The sequence below is a fragment of the Debaryomyces fabryi genome, assembly GCF_001447935.2.
Source record: "Debaryomyces fabryi strain CBS 789 chromosome Unknown contig00029, whole genome shotgun sequence".
NCBI classification, from domain to species: Eukaryota; Fungi; Ascomycota; class Pichiomycetes; order Serinales; family Debaryomycetaceae; genus Debaryomyces; species Debaryomyces fabryi.
In genome coordinates this window covers 69,159-87,700 of record NW_015385455.1, presented here as the reverse complement: position 1 = coordinate 87,700, position 18,542 = coordinate 69,159, and the positions used below count along the sequence as shown (strand labels likewise).

Below are 18,542 nucleotides of genomic sequence, written 5' to 3'. Positions count from 1 at the left end.
GACAATCTTTCAAACTTCAAATTAGACTCTTCGTTTAATTTCTTCAAAATATTGTTTAGATTCTCGAAATCCTTGACTTTTTTTGCAGAAGCCTGCAATGAGCTCCTTAAAGTTTCAATTGTTTGTTGAGTTTCTTCAAAATCTTCTTCTTTATCCGAAGTAGTATTCTTATTTTTTAGTTTTTCTGATTCTAACTCTTCATACTGCTGCTTTAGCTCATTACATTTATTTTCTAGATCTTGAATTTTCAATAAATAGTTATCTGTTATCGACTTAAACTCGTCGATTTCTCTTTGTTTTTTCTTAATCAATGTTTGACAATTAGTTTCAATCTCACTTTTTTCCTTGCCAATTTTTGTAATTTCACTCTTGAAATCATGGGTCTTCAACTTTAGTTGTTCTTCTGCATCTAACAACATGCGTCTTATAGTAGATGACTCTCTTGTTCTTTCCTGTAACATTGTTCTAGACTCGTTAAGTTCATCCTCAAGATTTTCAATCTTTAACAAAGATTCTTTTGATTTCATAGAAAGCTCTTCGTATTGCTGTCTAATTGATTGAATAGAATTACTAGAGCTGGATTTGTCTTTCATTAAAAAATCGTGCTTGTCTTTCATAGCTTCTAATTCTGTAGAAAGCTTTTGCTTTTCCGATTGAAGTTTGAATAATTCATTATTCAATGAATTATTCTTTTCAAATGATAATTCTTGTTTCGTAACTAATGCATTCTTTTCGGAAACCAAGTCCTTATTGCTATTTTGTAGTTCGCTATTCGATACTTTTAATTTAGATAAAGAAGCAGATAATTCTTCATTCAGTTCATTCAATGCATGAATTTTTTTCTTGAAATCCTCAATTAATTGATCTTTGTGGGTGATCGATGTCTTCAAAGATGCAATCTCCAATTTAAGTGAAGTATCGTTGCTCTTGAATTCAGACAACTCTTTGATTCTTAAGTTCAAATTTTCTTTTTCTTTCTTAACCATTTCAAATTGATTGTTGGTTTCTTCAAACTTAGATGTTAAGGTAGAATGTTTCTCTTTCAATACATCAAAATCTTTCTGAGTTAGTTTTTGAGATGAATCATGTTTAATATTCTTTAAATGCTTTTGAATTTCCTGCTCAAGATCAGAATTCTTTTCTTTGCTTGTCTCCAATTCCTTTGTCAATTCTCTGGAAGTATTCTCGAGCTTTTGCTTCTCCTCTTTAACATCATTTAGCAATTTCTCATTTGAGATATTAGAAGCTTTATGATCTTCAATTGATTTTAAAAGCTCCTGTTTAGATTTTTCTTCATCGTCCTTTGATTTATTTAACTCATTGAGCTTGGCTTGCATTTCTTTTAATTCTTTTTTCAAACCTTCATCATTATTAAGCTCAGCTGACTTAGACTTTTCTTTCAATACTTTGATTTCATCTCTGGCCTGAACCAAATCATCACCTATAGTTTTCAACAGATCTCTTAAATGGTCAACGTCTTCAATTTTAAGATTCAAATCTGATTTAACATTCTTATGATTTGTAATTAAATCTTCATTTTCCTTAACAAGCTTATCATATTTCTCTTTCGTTTTCTTTAATTCATCTGATATTTCTTGCTTACTAGAATCAATCTCCTTCAAGCAAGATTGAATACGCTCATTTTCCTTCTTCAATTCATCATAATTACTTTGCGTATCTTCAGGTACAGTCAGCGATACTTGTTCCGCTTCCTTGCCGGATGTAATCTGGTTTTCAGATGTTAAGTTCTTCTTTCCACCCTTCTTATTCCTCTTCTTGTTCTTTTTATTATTTGATGTTGAGATAGCTGGTGTTGTGGTCTCGACATGTTGCTCAGCAATCAGACGACTTTCTTCTAATTGTTGTATTACCTTATTCTTCTCGTTCAACTGTTTCGACAAGTCACTAGCCCTTGCATTCAATTCTTGAGCATCAGATTTCAAACTTTCAATAGACTTATTTGAATTATCAAGATCATCTTGTATCTTATCTGATTTATCTTTAAAGCTTTCGAGTTCTTTATTTTTGCTCTCTATTTCGGCTTCTAATAAGGTATTAGTTTGTTTTATTTGTTCCAATTGTTTCTTGTATTCTTCTAATTTAGCCTTCAAGTCGGTTAACTCAGTATCAACTTTTGAAGTATCAGTTAATTTTTTCAAATCTTTCTCCAATGTATTAGATTTTTTGAGTGCAACACTTAATTCATCCTTGACACTTTTTGATGAATTTTCAGATTTCTCTAATTTATCTTTGAAACTTTCAATTTCTTTTTTATAAGAATGAATTTCTGTCTTATAAATACCAATTTCTTCCAAATATTTAGTCTCTATATCATCTGTCTTATCTTGCTTCTTATTTTCCAACTCATTCTTTTCTACAGTCCTGGTTTCATTTTCCTTCAGCTCTAATTTCTTTTCCAAGTCTGATATGGTATTTTTAAGTTTCTCAGTTTCTTCATTTGATTTCTGAGATGATGTTGCGTCGTTCGTTGCCTCTTCATTTTCTGGCTCCTTTCCCTTTTCCAACGCTTCCTTCAATTTGGTTTCAGCTTCCTTTAATTTCTCAGTTAAGCCAGAATTTTCTTTCGCATATTTCCGTAATTCGTCATTTAACATAGTAGTCTTTTCGTTAATGCCATTAAGATATTCTACTAATAAGCCGGCCTCAGAAATACTTGAAATCGGTGTATTTTCTTGCAATACTTTCTCAAACGATAAAATCAATTCAGCTTTCCTCTTTTCAGTCTTGAATGCTTCTAATAAAATAGGGTATTTCTCCTCGTACTTAGCAAATTTTTTCATTTTGGATCTAATAGATGAAGGTAAGTCTGCAAGATCGATATTTTTACCCTTTAAAGGCTCGCCCTTATTGTCCACAAGTGCCGGAGACAGACTTTTCGATATTGGTTCATCTTCTGGTTGGACTAATTCTGTTTCGTCGGGTGTTTTGGTACTCAACACTCTAGATTCACTTTTCAATTCGTTAATCGGATTCTTGAGTCGGTTCGGCGTATTTACATTTCCGTTGGAACCATCCTGATTAATATCATTAAAGCTCTTAGCAACGTCTTCGGAAAAATTCTTAAGTTTAGTGAACATATCGTATATTCACCTCTCTGAGAAGCTGTTAGCTATTGATCTAAGTGTATGATATTAAATGGTTTGTTCGACTTCAAGATTATGATTTACCGAGCCTTAGATCATAAGCGCAAAAACAGAGATTATACACGTGAGGCTGAGCGATATCATTAAATAAGTTATTAGGTCCTTTCCATTCATATACAAATAATAATACAACAAAGAGTATTCTAACTAGTGTTTTCCGAATGAAAATGTACCTGATGAATATTTCTGATTTCTGTTAGCAGCATTATTACCAGAGACATTCATTCTAGGTTCCAAATTTAAAGACAATTGATATTGTTCTTCTATAGTTGGGCACTTGTCGAACCAAGAGAGGAGGTATTCCTGAATATCGTTTACTTCTTGTAAATTGTAAGCTGTACATTTGAATCTATCAATTCCAGTCACAATTTCACAAGTCTTTGAACGCTTCGCAAAATTTATCATTCTAGATCTATTCATTAAGTAGTCAGGGTTTCCATGATAGACAAACGTCAAGTCACTTAAATAGACACCAAAAAATGGAACACATGGTTCTGATCCAACAAATTTTAATACATCCCTGTATTCATTAAAATTGCGTGAGGAATTCATCAACTTATTCATATTTCTTAAATTAGTTAAGGCTTCAGCAGGGACATGCTTCCAAGTTCTATTCAATCTATGGACAGGTGAAGAATATAATGCAGAAATAATGGCAGTCATTGAAGAAAAATTATTGTACTGCTTACATTTTTCTGCAACTTGTACGAAATATGTTATTATATGAACTCTCTTTTTCACATCTTGCTTCCTCAAGATCATGTATGCAACAAAATTGGTCAATTGGTTGGAAGTCCTAATAAAGTTCGTGATGCTTAGAATGTCCTCGTGAAGTCCTGACTTATTTCCCCAAACTTTTGTCAAGCATTCAAATTTCGTTATCTTGGAATACAATTTAAACTCTTTTATAGTTAATTGTCTTGCAAGTTCAATAAAGTCGATATCTAATAATTTCGTCTTTTTCATTGGATAACCCTTGATTAATGGTGGAGGAGGTTTAGATGTAGGAATACTTGGTTCTTTTTCATAACATATCTTCTCGTGATTTAATAAACTTTGTAAATGATTCTGCAAAACCTTACTCATAGAAAATGATTTAATCTCAGGACTTTGAACAAATGCTAGCCACCTCCGAAGCACACTTTCGTCATAGTATGATTCGGCCCAATATCTTTCTATCAATAATTTCATGACATTAATCACTCTTAACCTGATTGGACTTTGTTTCTTAGATATCCATCTATTATATTCCTCGTAACTTAATCCCTCTGGAGCTTCCAAGTTGAATCTATTTATGAGCAAAGTCAAAAATTCACCTATTGGCATCATTGTTGCAAAAGTCAATAAAAATGCACTATTGAAATTACTATCAAAGTAATCATGATGTGTTAAGTGTGCTACTAAAGCTTGCTTCGTACCACCTTTAATATTTCCTTTAATATCTAATAAGAGATCATACTCATCATCTCCTTCCAAATACCAAGGAGCATCTGATTGTTTTTTTCCGGTATAATATGCATGGCCCTCATCGGACTTTTCTGATAAAACAGTATTATTTCTTTCCATTAATAATAATTGAACATTCAAGTCATCATGCATTACTCTAGTGGCATAATTTAAAATTGATTCTCTCTCTCCAATTAACAGCTCAATGATAGGTAAAAGGGATCCAAATAATCGAAGGCCATCACTTAAATACGTATACATCAAGGAATCACAATTTAAAGAAATTGAACTACCTTTAACATTATTGTTTTCTTCCATCAATATATTGGTTAATAACATTGCTGCCTTTTCATTTGGATTTTTTAGGATATCACGATCATAATATACTGGATCATCCTGCTTTATTCCTTTGAAAACATCCGGGTCTTCAAGGGTCAATGATTGTGTTGCCATTACAATTCTTGAAACTATATCATGAAACTGTTGTTTCAATTGAAAGAATTCAAGGACTATTGGATAATCAAAAGTTAAGTTACTGGTTATTTCTGATTCAGGCCCTGGTGAAGTATTGTTTAATTCACTTATGACTTTATCAGAATCATCTTCCGACGAAGTATATCTATGGATCAAGCAAAAGACAGTGAAATCAAATGCTTCGATCAAATCTATCATCAGACTTGCAAAATATAAATATTTATATATTAGTCTGAGGATATGAGTGTTTCTTTCATTTTTCAAAATCAAATTGTAATATATATGTTGTACTTTGGGGTCGATATATTCAAATGTTTCTTCACTCAATTTAATCATCTCATCAGTATAACTTCTGACAGTTTCAAATGCATCGCGATCTATAATTATTTTCAGGTGATATCTGTTTTTTAATTCATCTCCACTAGCATTTAAAACTGTATTCTTACTTTCAAAAAATGGATTACACCAATTTCCACCATTAAATTCGTCAACAATAAACCTTGGATATACTTGAGGTAAAATGTCGTAACGATCCACTCCTTCATCACCTGAAGGATCAGTTCCATCATAATCGCTTTTCCTAACCTTTTTTCCTATACTAAGCTTTAGAAGTATATTTATTAATGCATTCATATCGTGCTTCAAGTTATCGATCTCAAATTCAATTTGTTGCAAATAAGAAATAAAACCACTGTCACTCCTCGATAACTTCTTTGACGAATTGTTCGAACCGAAGTAATGGTCATCCGACTCGTGCCTTATAGTCGAGATGGATGATGTAGGACTGTTTTGGGCTGTGCTTGCAGCTCTGGTTTTGAATTTAGAAAGATTAAAGCTAAATAATCTTGATTCTGGTATATGTCTGTCATAATACATTACACTTAAATGTAATAGTCCATTTGAATATATTTGTGAATAAGAGCTCAAAATTCTCTTTAGTTTTCTTCTTATAGATTTTTCGTATTTTGTTCTAACGAAATCATCTTGAATTAGTCTTGTAGCACTCACGACAAACGATATAATTTTGTTTAATCTGGAGAAATGGGTGCTGAATAACTGCTTGTCATAATCCTTCAATGCCTTGTGAGATAAATTTAAGAAATAAAGGAACTTTTCTCTTAAATCACTCCACGACCTTAAATCACTAGGTTGGTAATAAAATAAGTCATCCATACAAAATAATGGTTGAGAAAAATGGTGGTACATACTGGCCGAAGTGCTCTGAGAATTTACAGATGATGCGTTAGACTCCCTCTTTAATGGGTCGAAATCTTTATTTGAACTCGAATCACTGTCCGCCTTGGTCAAAATCGTGTCCGTCATTTCATTTACTGTAGTGAATTCGGAATCACGTTTCAAAATACTAGAATCATAGATGACATCTCTTGGAGGAATATCCGCATCAGCACAAGAGTCAATACCTGTATTGAAAGTTGCCAATGGCATAGTTGGACAATAAAGGTCTAACTCATGACAATAATATACCACATCACCACCAGTGGTGTATCGTGGAAGCCACATCACATTTCTTTTGTGTTCAGCTCTGTAATTCTCCATTATTCGTTCTGCCTCTTCAACGTCAGTAAATATAACTTCCTGGCTTAAGTCGACCGAATTCAAAGTGTCTGTAACTGAAGGAATATGAGCTGATGTACCCAGGATTGATGCAGTTTGGCCTTTATGCTCTGATGGAATACTGGTCTCCGAACTAGCAAAACTCACCACCGAATTTTTTCTAGTACTGTTAGCAGGCGAATTTCTCTCAGATTCGCCCAAATTCTTTTGTAACAAGTTCGTAAAGGATGGTATCAAGACATTTGCCGCAGTGTTTGCTGCTGTAAGAGAGTCTATCTCTTTATGACTTTTCAACTTGTTCAACACCGGTTGAACGTAATTAATTAATCGAACGTAATTATTTGGAAACCATCCTCTTCCCATTTCACCATTTGCATATATTATAACCCCGTCCCACCATCCACTATCGGATTTTGTCAAAACATAAATAGTATCTCCCAAACTCAAAGGTAAATGTGATGGTTGGGTCCCGGGAAAGTCGTATAGAGCTATTACAGTATCAAGATGCTTGAGAGGTTGGTCAAGTTCCTCTTTCGTATCATGCGGAACAATCGCGTCGGGCGCTATCTCCTCCAAATACTTCGACATAATAGTATGGATATGCTGGGTAACCGCTAATGACTTTTGGCTGGCCTTTAAAGTATGACAGATGTAAGCCGGAAGGCAGTAACGATAATTGGCGATAAAATACGTAACCTGTAAAATACGTCAAAGTGTTTAATATTGCATGTTAGATCTCGTATATTCTGTACAACAAATGACACAAAAAGCTTTGGACTATGGTTCATGTTACTTAGAAGCTACACAATAGCAAAAGCATTTCTGGATATATACAGCTATTAGGTGTTAAGGTACTCTAGATAATAATTCTATAAAATGGATTTCAACACTCAGGTCTCAACAGTACACATATTAAGTGAAGATTGTGTTATTTAATTGATTTGCCTGTTTTTGCCTCTTCAATTAGAGTTTTTGTCATAAAAGGTGACAATAAGATGTAAATTATTATTCAGATGACCTTTATTATTTACTAGTTTGTACAATTTTAAACCATTTTGTACTAATTTGGATTGCCGTCCCAATAAACAAACTGGGGTCATGTACTTGGATTGCTCGGCCTTGGTCACACGAAATATTTTGGATGCAAAAAGGGAATTTCAGTGCTTGCCGTAAATGCTCACATTTAGGCATTTCATGAAATAGGATGTAGTAAGGTGAGTGTAACTTCACAATCCCTAGTGTAATATATGTTCGGTTAAAGTTCTTATAGAGCTGGTTGAAGGTTTATTTGTTTGATTTGTGTAATAATTCAAAAAATTCAATAAATGCCAATTTCTGATTCGAAGCTAACTAGAAACATAGTCAGCAATACTGGTCGAAGCGGAATATATGGAGATATAGAGAGAGGGGGCAGAAGGAAGTGAGAGACATCGGAAGTATTCGAATATGACACTTATAATACTTTTATAATGTATATAGGACTGTATACAGGTAGTAATTTTAGACAGAATTATTGCAAAACCTCGATAGACTGTCTATCTTACTAGAGTATGAATTGAAGAATTAAGAGTATAAAACATGATGCAACGTGTGGTAAATCAAACATAATATCCACAACAATTGGAAGAGATAGGAATTGTACGTAACCAAGTATATAATTCATGGTCGTTATATTTTGGATTTTAAAGTATCATACAAAGACATACACCATGCCAAAGACAATACCGTCATACGTAGTTGGGATCAAAAACTACGCCGACTGCATTTTGAATGCTTTGTTTGTAGAATAGACCTTTACAGGCCAGTAATCAATCGATTATCTTCGTCGGCCTATAAATCGGTTTGCATATAATTATGGTCTATCCGAGAACTAAATACTGATAAAATGATAGCTGACACAGACGCTTAAGAAAGAACATACTTAGATCTAACGAGAAACATAATCCACATTTCTATATAGAAGAATTCATTCAGCAATGTCTATGTTTTTCAAAGCCCCATTGGATATCGAGATTAGATTGGATAATGAGGATACTCGAAAGCATGTTGATGTTAAGACTCCGCAAGGAAGATTGGAAAAACTTCCAATTTATAAGGATGGGGAGTCTGTGAAGGGCACAGTTACTATTAGAACCAGAGAAGGAAGAAAAGTTGAGCATTTGGGTGTAAGAGTACAGTTACTTGGATCAATTGAAACAAATACGGATAGTGTAGTTTCGGACAATTTTTTATCTATGGCCACTGAATTGGCAGCTCCGTCGCAATTGATACACCCAGAAACATACCCTTTTGAATTTAGGAATGTTGAAAAACAGTATGAAAGTTACAGAGGGAAAAATGCCCGGTTGCGCTATTATGTTAAGGTTACGGTGTCAAGAAAATCAGCCACAGAAATTACAAGAGAAAAGGAACTTTGGGTTTATCAAATAGCCACTCCGGCCAGCCAGCCAGCTTCGGAGGTGGGCACAGATGCTAGGAACAGCCAGATTGCACAACCAACGACTGTCAGGATGGATGTAGGGATTGAAGATTGTCTACACATTGAGTTCGAGTACCTGAAATCTCGTTTCTCTCTAAAGGACGTCATAGTGGGTAGAATATACTTCTTGTTAGTAAGATTGAAAATCAAGCATATGGAATTATCTTTAATTCGGAGAGAAACCGTTGGGGCCCCACCAAATCAAATAACTGATAGTACCACAGTGGTGAGGTTTGAAATCATGGACGGTGCTCCTGTCAAAGGAGAAACAATACCTATACGTTTGTTTTTAGGTGGTTTTGATTTGACCCCAACCTATAAAGATGTGAACAAAAAGTTCTCTAGTAGAACATACTTATCATTGGTCCTAATCGATGAAGATGCTAGACGTTACTTTAAGCAGAGTGAGATTATCCTTTATAGAGACCTGTAACATGGTTGTATTGTTGATAAGTTTGTAGCTGTGTGTAATGATTTATGTACGTGAATATTTCAATTCTCCCTGTATACAAAAAGAGGATTTGGAACCTCAAAAAATATTCCAATAAATACGATTTATATATCTAGAGAAGTAATCGAATAGATAAGTATAGATTATTGTGATATTATAGACTTGTGCTTTGAAGAAATACCAAGTGATTAGATACCAGTTGATGTACCCAGTTGTTAGGTTTCGAATGAATACATATAAAAAATAATAAGCGAATAATGGACAAAGATTTTTCGTTATCAACATCAAAACGAGATCTCTCGACACTATCAACATCTCTGGTACACAAGGATGATATGTCCATGAGCAACATAAGCTCAACGCTTGATCTGGCAGGTTTGAATATTCATAATAACCAGTCACAAGCTGCAAAAAATAGTAACCAAGCGGTTACATTGTCCACAGCTGGTATTCGTGCCGTTGTATATCAATTACAAGCATTATATTTGAGAACACCCGTAAAGTTATTCAGACCATCAAGATTCGATTACATGGCTTATGTTAGGGAGGTGGCAAACAAGCATGATAAAATTTATTTAAAACCGTATAGAGTTAGAACGCATTCGTCAATAGGAATGCTTGTGAACGTGCTACGAAAAGAAGGTTGGAGATTCATACCTGATCAGGTGTTACCACCATTGATAGCGAATTCGGCTACTGGTCTTATATTGTATGGTACGTATTTATCCTCTTTGGACCGATTTGACAAGCGCCACGAAGAAGAAAAGAAGCAAAATCAACGTAGCAATTACTATTATTCTCCGATAGATACATGGAGGGCGGGCTTGATTGCTGGTGCTGCTCAATCATTAGCGGCTGCTCCGGTCGATGCAATATATACTAGACTGTCTGCTGCAGAAATGTTAAATGGGACACACCAGAATTTATGGGTTTATGGGTTGAGCAAATTAAAGGAAGTTGGGTTAATTGGAGTTTTCGCTGGTTATGGGTTTTCATTAATAAAGGATAGTGTGGGGTTTGCTTTTTATTTTTCAGTGTTTGAAATTGTGAAGACTCAAGGCTACAATATAACATATAGTACTTTGTTGGGTTATAGAAAAATCCGATTATCAGTCTCAAAGAAGTTAGCCAATCTTGGAGTTCACAAAGAAACTCAACAATCAGACGAAGAAGCACTTAAGTTAGAAAATAATCGCCTGATTAAAATTTTAAAGTCAAGTTTTATATTGTTAGCTGGTGCTTCTGCTGCATTTACTTTGTTAGCTGTACAGTATCCAATAGCAAAAGTTCAAAAGATTCATTTATCAAGGTTAGAAGCACTAGATGTCTATAATGCATCAAAGTCGACAGCTTATCGTCCATTTATCAAATTGTATTATAATTCTTATATTGATACATATAATCAAGTATTGAAAATCAAAGCCAAGTCTAAAGCCTCTTGGTTTCAGCTAAGTTATAAGGGCTTTATTAGAAATGCATTAACTACGATACCGGCAACATCGGTGGGTTTGCTCGTATTTGAAATAATGAGGACCAAATTATCGGATAGCTTGGATGAAGAATCATTTGGACCAGGTGCGCTTGATCCCTGAAACCTTAAACTATCCTTGTACATATTTATTACATAAACATTATATATAGAACAATTTATTATCATTACAATGATCCAGTCTTCTTCAAATATGCGTTCCAACCTGCATCTCTGTATCTCTTCCCTTCTACAGTTGGATCTCTGCCTTGACCAAACAAGCCTCTCCCGACAATGATAATATCAGTTCCAGTTGAAACAACCTCATCGACAGTTCTATACTGTTGACCTAAACCATCACCCTTATCATCCAATCCAACACCAGGTGTCATAATGATCCAGTCGAACCCTTCATCTGAACCACCCATATCCCTTTGGGCAATAAAGCCAATAACGAATTCTTTGTCACTTTTGGCAATTTCAATGGTTTTATCTGTGTACTCACCGTATGCTAAAGAGCCTTTCGATGACAATTCAGCCAACATTAATAAACCTCTTGGCTCACTTGAGACTTCTTGCGCTGCCTCTTTCAAACCTTTAACAATTCCTGAACCGGTTATACCATGAGCATTGGTAATGTCAGACCATTGTGCAATTTTATAAACACCACCAGAGTATTGTGATTTGACTGTATTTCCAATATCAGCAAATTTACGGTCTTCAAAAATCATAAAGTTATGTTTTTTAGCTAAAGCTAACAAAGGAACAATAGTACCCTCGTAAGAGTAATCGTCTATTATATCAATGTGTGTTTTAACTAAGCAAATGTATGGTCCTAATTTATCTATTAAGGCCAAGAACTCATCAGTAGATTTCACATCAACAGAAGCACACAAATTTGTTTTTTTGCTATCCATTAACTTGAACAAGCGCTGAGCAACAGGCGATGGATGAGCAGAAGCTCTTTCAGTGTACGTTTGGGCGTTAACCATAGTTTAGTGTTGGAATCTATCAATGGTTAATCTTGTTCGAGCTTGATGGTTCTGAAAAGTACTTCATTGAAAACAATATGCAGGAAATACATTACATTAAACTATACAGATATTAACATACATCTATTAATGTCTTTGCAGATAAAAATATTTAGCTCATATACTCGCCTGGAATATCAACCTTAGTCTGTTTATTTTGTTGATTCTTCTTTTGATTCTTCCTTTTGCTCATTAGTTGGCTCATTTGTTGATTCCTCTTTTGAGACTTCATTTTGCTTTTCACCCTCTTCTTGCTGTTGCTCTATTCTTTTCTCGTTGTTCGATTTGTTCTTTTCTTCATTCACAGCACCGGTTTTCTGAGTTTTTGAAGAACTCTCAAGTACTAGCTCATCTTTCATATTCGGGTAAATCTTTTCGATTTTTTCCCACGAAGCTTTCCATAATTCAGTCTTATTATCCCTCAATATGCCGTTATTCTGCAATACTAAAATCATATTTTTAAGTAATTCTGCACCTGATTCCTTAATCAAGTTCTCATTTGTGTTAAACTTTTCGCCTAAGGAATTAAAAACAATAAAATATTCTAGAATTCCTAGCCATATTTTATCAGTTCCTTCCAGATCAAACTGCGATTCATATTTCAAAAAGACTTTGCTCACTAAAGATAAAGCCTCTGTCTGGGTCCGGGCAAATCCATTTGGATCAGTATGCAAAACTTCGTGCTTTGAAAGCTCTGATAATAATGGGAATAAGCCATACTCAAATATACCAGATGGAGTAAATTCATCGTTAATTTCGGAGGACAAAACAGTCAGCTGTAAAGCATTGATTGCAAACGTACGAACCTCTCGACACGGATTGAAACATTGATGAGCCAAAGCTTGAATTAAAGAATACGAAAGGTCTTTCTGCTTGAACTCAGGTCTTTTAGCGATTGAATTTAATTCTGCTGTTAACGATATAGACTTCTTTGAAATTTCAACGAGATCTCTGTAATACGAATTGTCATCATCTGATTTCTGTCCAGAAACATTTAATTGTTCGATTTCTTGCTCCCATTGGGATCCAGCTGCACCAAGAGAAGATATCTCATCTAAGAGACCAAGAAGTGGCATGTAATTTGATGGCGAAACTTCCTTTGGTGAATTTGTGATTATACCATCAACAAGTTTAAGAATATCCGAAGAGTATATTGGAATAGACCCAAGTACCCTTAAAGCTTTCCAGTATTCTTCATTATTCACTAATTTCTTACAAAACCATGATTCATCGTCTACCAATGAAATTAATGGTTGAGCCAACTGTGCTCCATATTTACTAATTAGCTCTTTGTCGAATTCACTTAACTCTTTTATGCATTCAGATAAAGTAGATTCATGCAATCCATCACTATGTCTAATTAACAATAGCTTGTATGCACAGACTCTCAAATTACCTTTTCTTGATAAATCTTTCAGGCCTCCAAAATTCTTCATCTTGTCGAGGGTAGAATTAATGATTGACTTATCATCAAGTAGTAAGCAAAAGCATACCACAATTTCAAATAAAAACAAGTTCTCAATTTCAAAATACCTCTTTGTTTCTTCTCTAAACGTAGGGACGGAATCTAACAATAATTCTATGAAAAGCTTCAAGTTATCTTTCGAACCCTTTGAAATATTTTCAAAGATGCTTGGAATATTTAAAGATTTAACACAGTCAATAGTTGAAAGTGTGGATTCAACTTCTTGATCAGTAGGTTCTGGCGGTTCGTCTGAGTAACCTTTCAAAAATGAAGAAAATGTTGAAAAAATACCCGAATCCTTCAAAGGCTTTGTCCTATTAATGATATAACGAGGCTTAACCTTTGCTAATGGATTTAACTTAATTTTCTTCTGAAATTCGGTGAAAAAGTTTGGATTGATTAAGCAGTTCTCAAATAATGTTAAAATGATTTTAATAATCTTATTCCAAGATTCAGTTACTTTAAAGTCAGTCTTTTTGATCAATCTAAACAAAACAACTGTTGATATTTGGGCCTTGAAATCCCTTCCAAACCACACTGCCATTTCACTGACTGTAATTGCTTCATCTTTCTTTTCAACTTTAATCTGAGTAATAGGGATTTCTTCGCGTACATTATCATCTGCGCTCGGAGCATGATGAATTGCACTAGTTAAGGTTGTTAATTCTGCCAATAAACCAATCAATTTATCAATTGAAGATGATAAATTATAGTACAAACAAATATTAGCACATTTATCAACAGATGACATTAACCTTGTAATAATTTGGTCGTCAGATGCTTCTTTGAATACACTGATTAAGGTGTCAATAATTTGATCAACAGATCCTTCAAACAACACCTTATCAAACTGACACAATTGATCATTATTAAATTCTAAAGTCTCGTGCTTATCTGTATTGATTGCTTCTGATGAAATCAAATTATGCCAAGCGTCATCAAACCACTTATCTGTACCATGGTGTTCCTCAGGCATGATTATTTCTCTTTCTTTTATCGAATGATAAATCTTAGAAAGGTACCAGCTTGGGAAATCTTTTCCATTATATACACCTCGCAAGTTACGTTTATAAGCATCAAGGTCCATTTGATGTCTAACTTTAGGGTTATGCAAATCAGTATTCAACATGATTACTGAATAGGATAAAACAAATACAGCGTCGCGATCCGGTTTCACGGCTTCTTCTTCAGGGTCATTTACAACACTTTCTTGACAATGTACATATCTTTCGGCAAAAAGTTCCACTACCCTCTCAATCTGTTGTGATTCCCCTGGAAGTCTGAAACTCTTCAATAAAACCCTCAATGCTTCGTCTACTCTCAAGCCAGTAAATTCAAACATATCGATAAATTTTCTCAAAAGCTCAATATTGGAAGGTTTAGCTAAATATTCACCTAATACTTTTTTATTCAATCTTCCAGATTTTGAAAAGAAAAAGTGGGCCAATTCATCAGCATCACTTTCATCCTTGATAAATCCTTTTTCTGCTAGAGCTTTAATTCCCGCTTTTGGCTTCTTATTTAAAATATCAGTGCAACTGATGAATGAGGTCTTTTTATACTTATCTAAGATTAAAGAGTGTAATTGTAAATCATTCAACTCCTTATCTATCGGCAAGCTTTTGATTCTGTCATTTATTCCACCAATGAAAGTCAATATTCCTTCTAAACATATAGGAGGAACATTGTCAGTCGTTAGAACTGCGGACTCCGGCAAAGATAGCTTGCATAAAAATTCTAAAAATTTTCTAGACAAGTCTGTTCTATCAAAGTTACAATCATAATCAATAAAAAGATGGGTGAAAAAAACTGGAGACCTAGTCCACAACAAGGACAATGATTCGATGAGCATCTCTTTTGAGCTGGAAATTCGTGTAGCCACGGAAGTTTCATTACCATTAATAGTATCATTCTTTTCAACAGAATCTGGAGATATAGAATTAAATAACAATAAGAGAGTTAATTCTATTTGTGATTTCAATTGTCTCCCTAAAACAATTGCAATTGTAGAGAATAGTTGCAATGATGCTTGTAATAATGCCGGTGAATCAGTAGTAGTCATTATTTGTACAACATGTTTTGATACGGGGTCTGATACCAAACTCATCAATGATAGATGTTTTGGGATATCATGACCTGAAACTTCAATTGCAGTATTTATCAATGATAAAGCAAATACCCTTGTACTCTCCATATGTTGATATTGGTTTGATGGAGATATCATTGAAATTAATATTCCTAGAAATTCATTGATGCAAATAATACCGAATGGTTCCTCAGTATCCAAAGCTCTTTTAGTATCATCGAAGTTCGATATTTTATTCGGACTCTCAACAAGTCGATCATCTTCTTCAATAGTATTTTCTTTATCTTCTTCCGTTTTATCTTGTATATTGTTATTGGCAAGTTCTTCATCTCTCAAGTTAACCGAATTGTTAGTTTCAGTACCACCTATTAAGTCCTCTGGTAACTGAGTTTTAGAAAAGTTTGTTTGTAAATCATCTATCCCCACTGTTTCTGGCTCAATATCCTTCAATTGACGGAATATATGGGAGGTTATCAGAATCATAGCCATTTCCGCAGCCTTTCTCAAAACCTCACTTCTTTTCTTATTGCAAGCAAGAGATAAACAGGTTTGGACAACTTCTGAAATTACTTCGTTTGGTAAAAGCTTAGATAAAGGACTTTCGAGAATATCTTCTAATAACCTTAAAACCTTAAGTAATACCGCGTCATCTGAGCTCTGATCCGCTGCCTCAAAACGGCAATGGGTTAATGCAGAAATAATTTGAATTAACGAACTTTGCAAATTTTTAGATTTGAACGAAATAATCTCATAGTTTATGAATTTAGAAATCGAGTTCAATGCCAACGATGTAATATGGCCCGAGGTGGATGAAGACTTGATTACCAACAAAAACGGTTGTAATAAGGTCAAGCTATCTATTTCATATAAATCTTTTGCGTCTGTTAACATCGATCTCAATTGCAAAAAGCTGGATAAAAGTGGGTTGTCATTCATTCCTGAAGATCTGGTACCATTGTTATTCGCCATATTTGTGCTTAGCCCCAAATTAGTTAAGGAATCGTTATCACCAAAAATATCGCCTGCGCCCAAGATGGCGGCAACTCCACTTTGAGACCATCTAGTCATTTTTCTCATAGCTGAAGATATAGTCATACAATCATTTATCATCAAGGTAATGGGATCAATGGCAACAATGGAGGTAGTAGATGTCGAAGCATGTAACAGTATGCCTGATTGCTTATATCCGAGTGGGATACAAGGTGTAGGCGACTTGGAAAATTCATGTACCATAGTGAAAATGTTTATTCTACTAGACTTTAAAGAATTTAATTACTTCTATTCCAAGAATCACTTTCCTCTCTATAATATTTCTATGTAATAGTTAATGTGTCTAAAAGATCAACTACTTGATTTGTCTTAACTATATTGAACGATTTGATACCATGTCAACAAGTGCTTTTCTTGACGCGAAAACGAAAGAGTGGTTCATACACGAAACCAGAAGACCCTTCTGATTTAATGGCTTAAGGGATATACGATCTACTAGGTATGCATATGGTTCTAAATGTGCTTAAAACAACGTAGAACTCATTGATGATCGATCTTCTGATGTAATAAATGTAATGAATATGATATTACTCTGACAATGGGTTATAAAATAATGTGCAAGCATCACCATGAAGTACAGGTAATACACATATATTGAATTTATGGCTATATACACGGATTGATACTATATTTAGATTCTTCTTTGGTAATAATTACGGAAAGAGGTCCAGGCTAATCTCCATTCTTGTTGTTGCAATTTAGGATGGAAAATATCGAAGTCATATTTCTCCAACTTCTGCAAGTACAAGGTTGTAGGAATAGCTACCATGAAAGGGGTAAATACAACGTCAGGAATGCTCTTTCTCCAACGTTTTTGATGTTTTTGTAGAATTTTATCGTTTGGATGAGATTTAACAATCGACAAAATCTCTTCTCTTGACTTATCCAATTTGTTTCTGGCCGATAATATATGATCATTTGCCGTGACAGCCGTTTCATAGGTAATATTCTTTAGCTTCTCACGTACATCTCTTATATCATTTTCATTTTTTAGGTGTCCTTGAGTGAGCCTAAGAACAGATTCTTGCGACAAATCAAACTTCGTCATGAGATCGATTGGCAAAGTCACTTGGTTCCGGGTTGATGCATAATATTTCAAGCCCAATATCATGGAACCTATAGCAGTAGCTTGCCCAATATGCGCAGATATATCGCTAACCTTTGATTGTAGCGACGTGGAGTGCTCCAACAAACTAATTGCAGAGGGAGAAATAGATGGGGACAAAAGTAAACCTTGTGTTAAATAGTTTAATTGGGAATAAGTTCCTTCTCCATATGAACAAATGTCATTTACTGTCTGGAAACTTTTTGTCTGTAAGAAATGTTTTCTTGTTTGCAAAAATTGATGGAAATATGATAAGTCCAAATTAAGGTCATTTCTTAACGAGTCTCTAATCAATATGGCAATTGGTTCACCAAGGTTTTTATCAGACATTGGATCAGTAAAGACTCTTGATAATAAATCACTCCAGAATTTGAACTTTATATCTGATGTTGATATACCCATGGAACCTGATAGTTGATTAGACGCTTTTGAAGAAACCGAATTCGGATTATTGCCACCATCACTGATTTTATTAATTTCAAGGTTGAAAGCACGTATAGCGAGAAATGCATCCCGAGCTGGCTCTGGTATGTATTGTGCTAAGATATAGGATGACCTATCGTGAACTTCTAAGAGAGAATTGATATCTTCTCTTGCACTATGCAATTTTAAATCGTAGTTACTATTCCCAGTAGAAAACGAACACTTAGATATAAAACATCTTGGTGCTTTTATGATCCTTTGTTTTAACATCTTGCAATAATCTTAGAAGATGTATTTTACTATTCTTGAAATTTATAAAAGCGTT

General features: G+C 34.4%; 7 protein-coding genes across 7 annotated transcripts; 2 read left to right on the top strand and 5 right to left on the bottom strand.

Moving 5' to 3' along the window:
* Positions 1 to 15: 15 nt before the first annotated feature.
* On the bottom strand, positions 16 to 3,098 carry AC631_01922 (uncharacterized protein; the record flags this gene model as incomplete). Its single annotated transcript, XM_015610752.1, has 1 exon — positions 16 to 3,098. A coding segment is annotated over one exon (3,083 nt), but the record flags the coding sequence as incomplete, so codon positions are not given.
* A 213-nt stretch (positions 3,099 to 3,311) lies between these two features.
* On the bottom strand, positions 3,312 to 7,247 carry CSC25 (Ras family guanine nucleotide exchange factor; the record flags this gene model as incomplete). The annotated part of the gene is made up of 1 exon (XM_015610751.1): positions 3,312 to 7,247. One exon carries the CDS (start codon positions 7,245 to 7,247, stop codon positions 3,312 to 3,314), a length of 3,936 nt encoding a protein of 1,311 aa, XP_015468465.1.
* A 1,388-nt stretch (positions 7,248 to 8,635) lies between these two features.
* Positions 8,636 to 9,571, top strand: PEP8 (retromer subunit; the record flags this gene model as incomplete). The annotated part of the gene is made up of 1 exon (XM_015610750.1): positions 8,636 to 9,571. The coding sequence occupies one exon, from the start codon at positions 8,636 to 8,638 to the stop codon at positions 9,569 to 9,571; it is 936 nt and encodes a 311-aa protein (XP_015468464.1).
* A 275-nt stretch (positions 9,572 to 9,846) lies between these two features.
* AC631_01919 (uncharacterized protein) lies at positions 9,847 to 11,181 on the top strand (the record flags this gene model as incomplete). Its single annotated transcript, XM_015610749.1, has 1 exon — positions 9,847 to 11,181. One exon carries the CDS (start codon positions 9,847 to 9,849, stop codon positions 11,179 to 11,181), a length of 1,335 nt encoding a protein of 444 aa, XP_015468463.1.
* A 64-nt stretch (positions 11,182 to 11,245) lies between these two features.
* Positions 11,246 to 12,049, bottom strand: URA3 (orotidine-5'-phosphate decarboxylase; the record flags this gene model as incomplete). Its single annotated transcript, XM_015610748.1, has 1 exon — positions 11,246 to 12,049. The coding sequence occupies one exon, from the start codon at positions 12,047 to 12,049 to the stop codon at positions 11,246 to 11,248; it is 804 nt and encodes a 267-aa protein (XP_015468462.1).
* A 191-nt stretch (positions 12,050 to 12,240) lies between these two features.
* On the bottom strand, positions 12,241 to 16,872 carry GEA2 (Arf family guanine nucleotide exchange factor; the record flags this gene model as incomplete). Its single annotated transcript, XM_015610747.1, has 1 exon — positions 12,241 to 16,872. One exon carries the CDS (start codon positions 16,870 to 16,872, stop codon positions 12,241 to 12,243), a length of 4,632 nt encoding a protein of 1,543 aa, XP_015468461.1.
* A 448-nt stretch (positions 16,873 to 17,320) lies between these two features.
* AC631_01916 (uncharacterized protein) lies at positions 17,321 to 18,487 on the bottom strand (the record flags this gene model as incomplete). The annotated part of the gene is made up of 1 exon (XM_015610746.1): positions 17,321 to 18,487. One exon carries the CDS (start codon positions 18,485 to 18,487, stop codon positions 17,321 to 17,323), a length of 1,167 nt encoding a protein of 388 aa, XP_015468460.1.
* Positions 18,488 to 18,542: the final 55 nt, after the last annotated feature.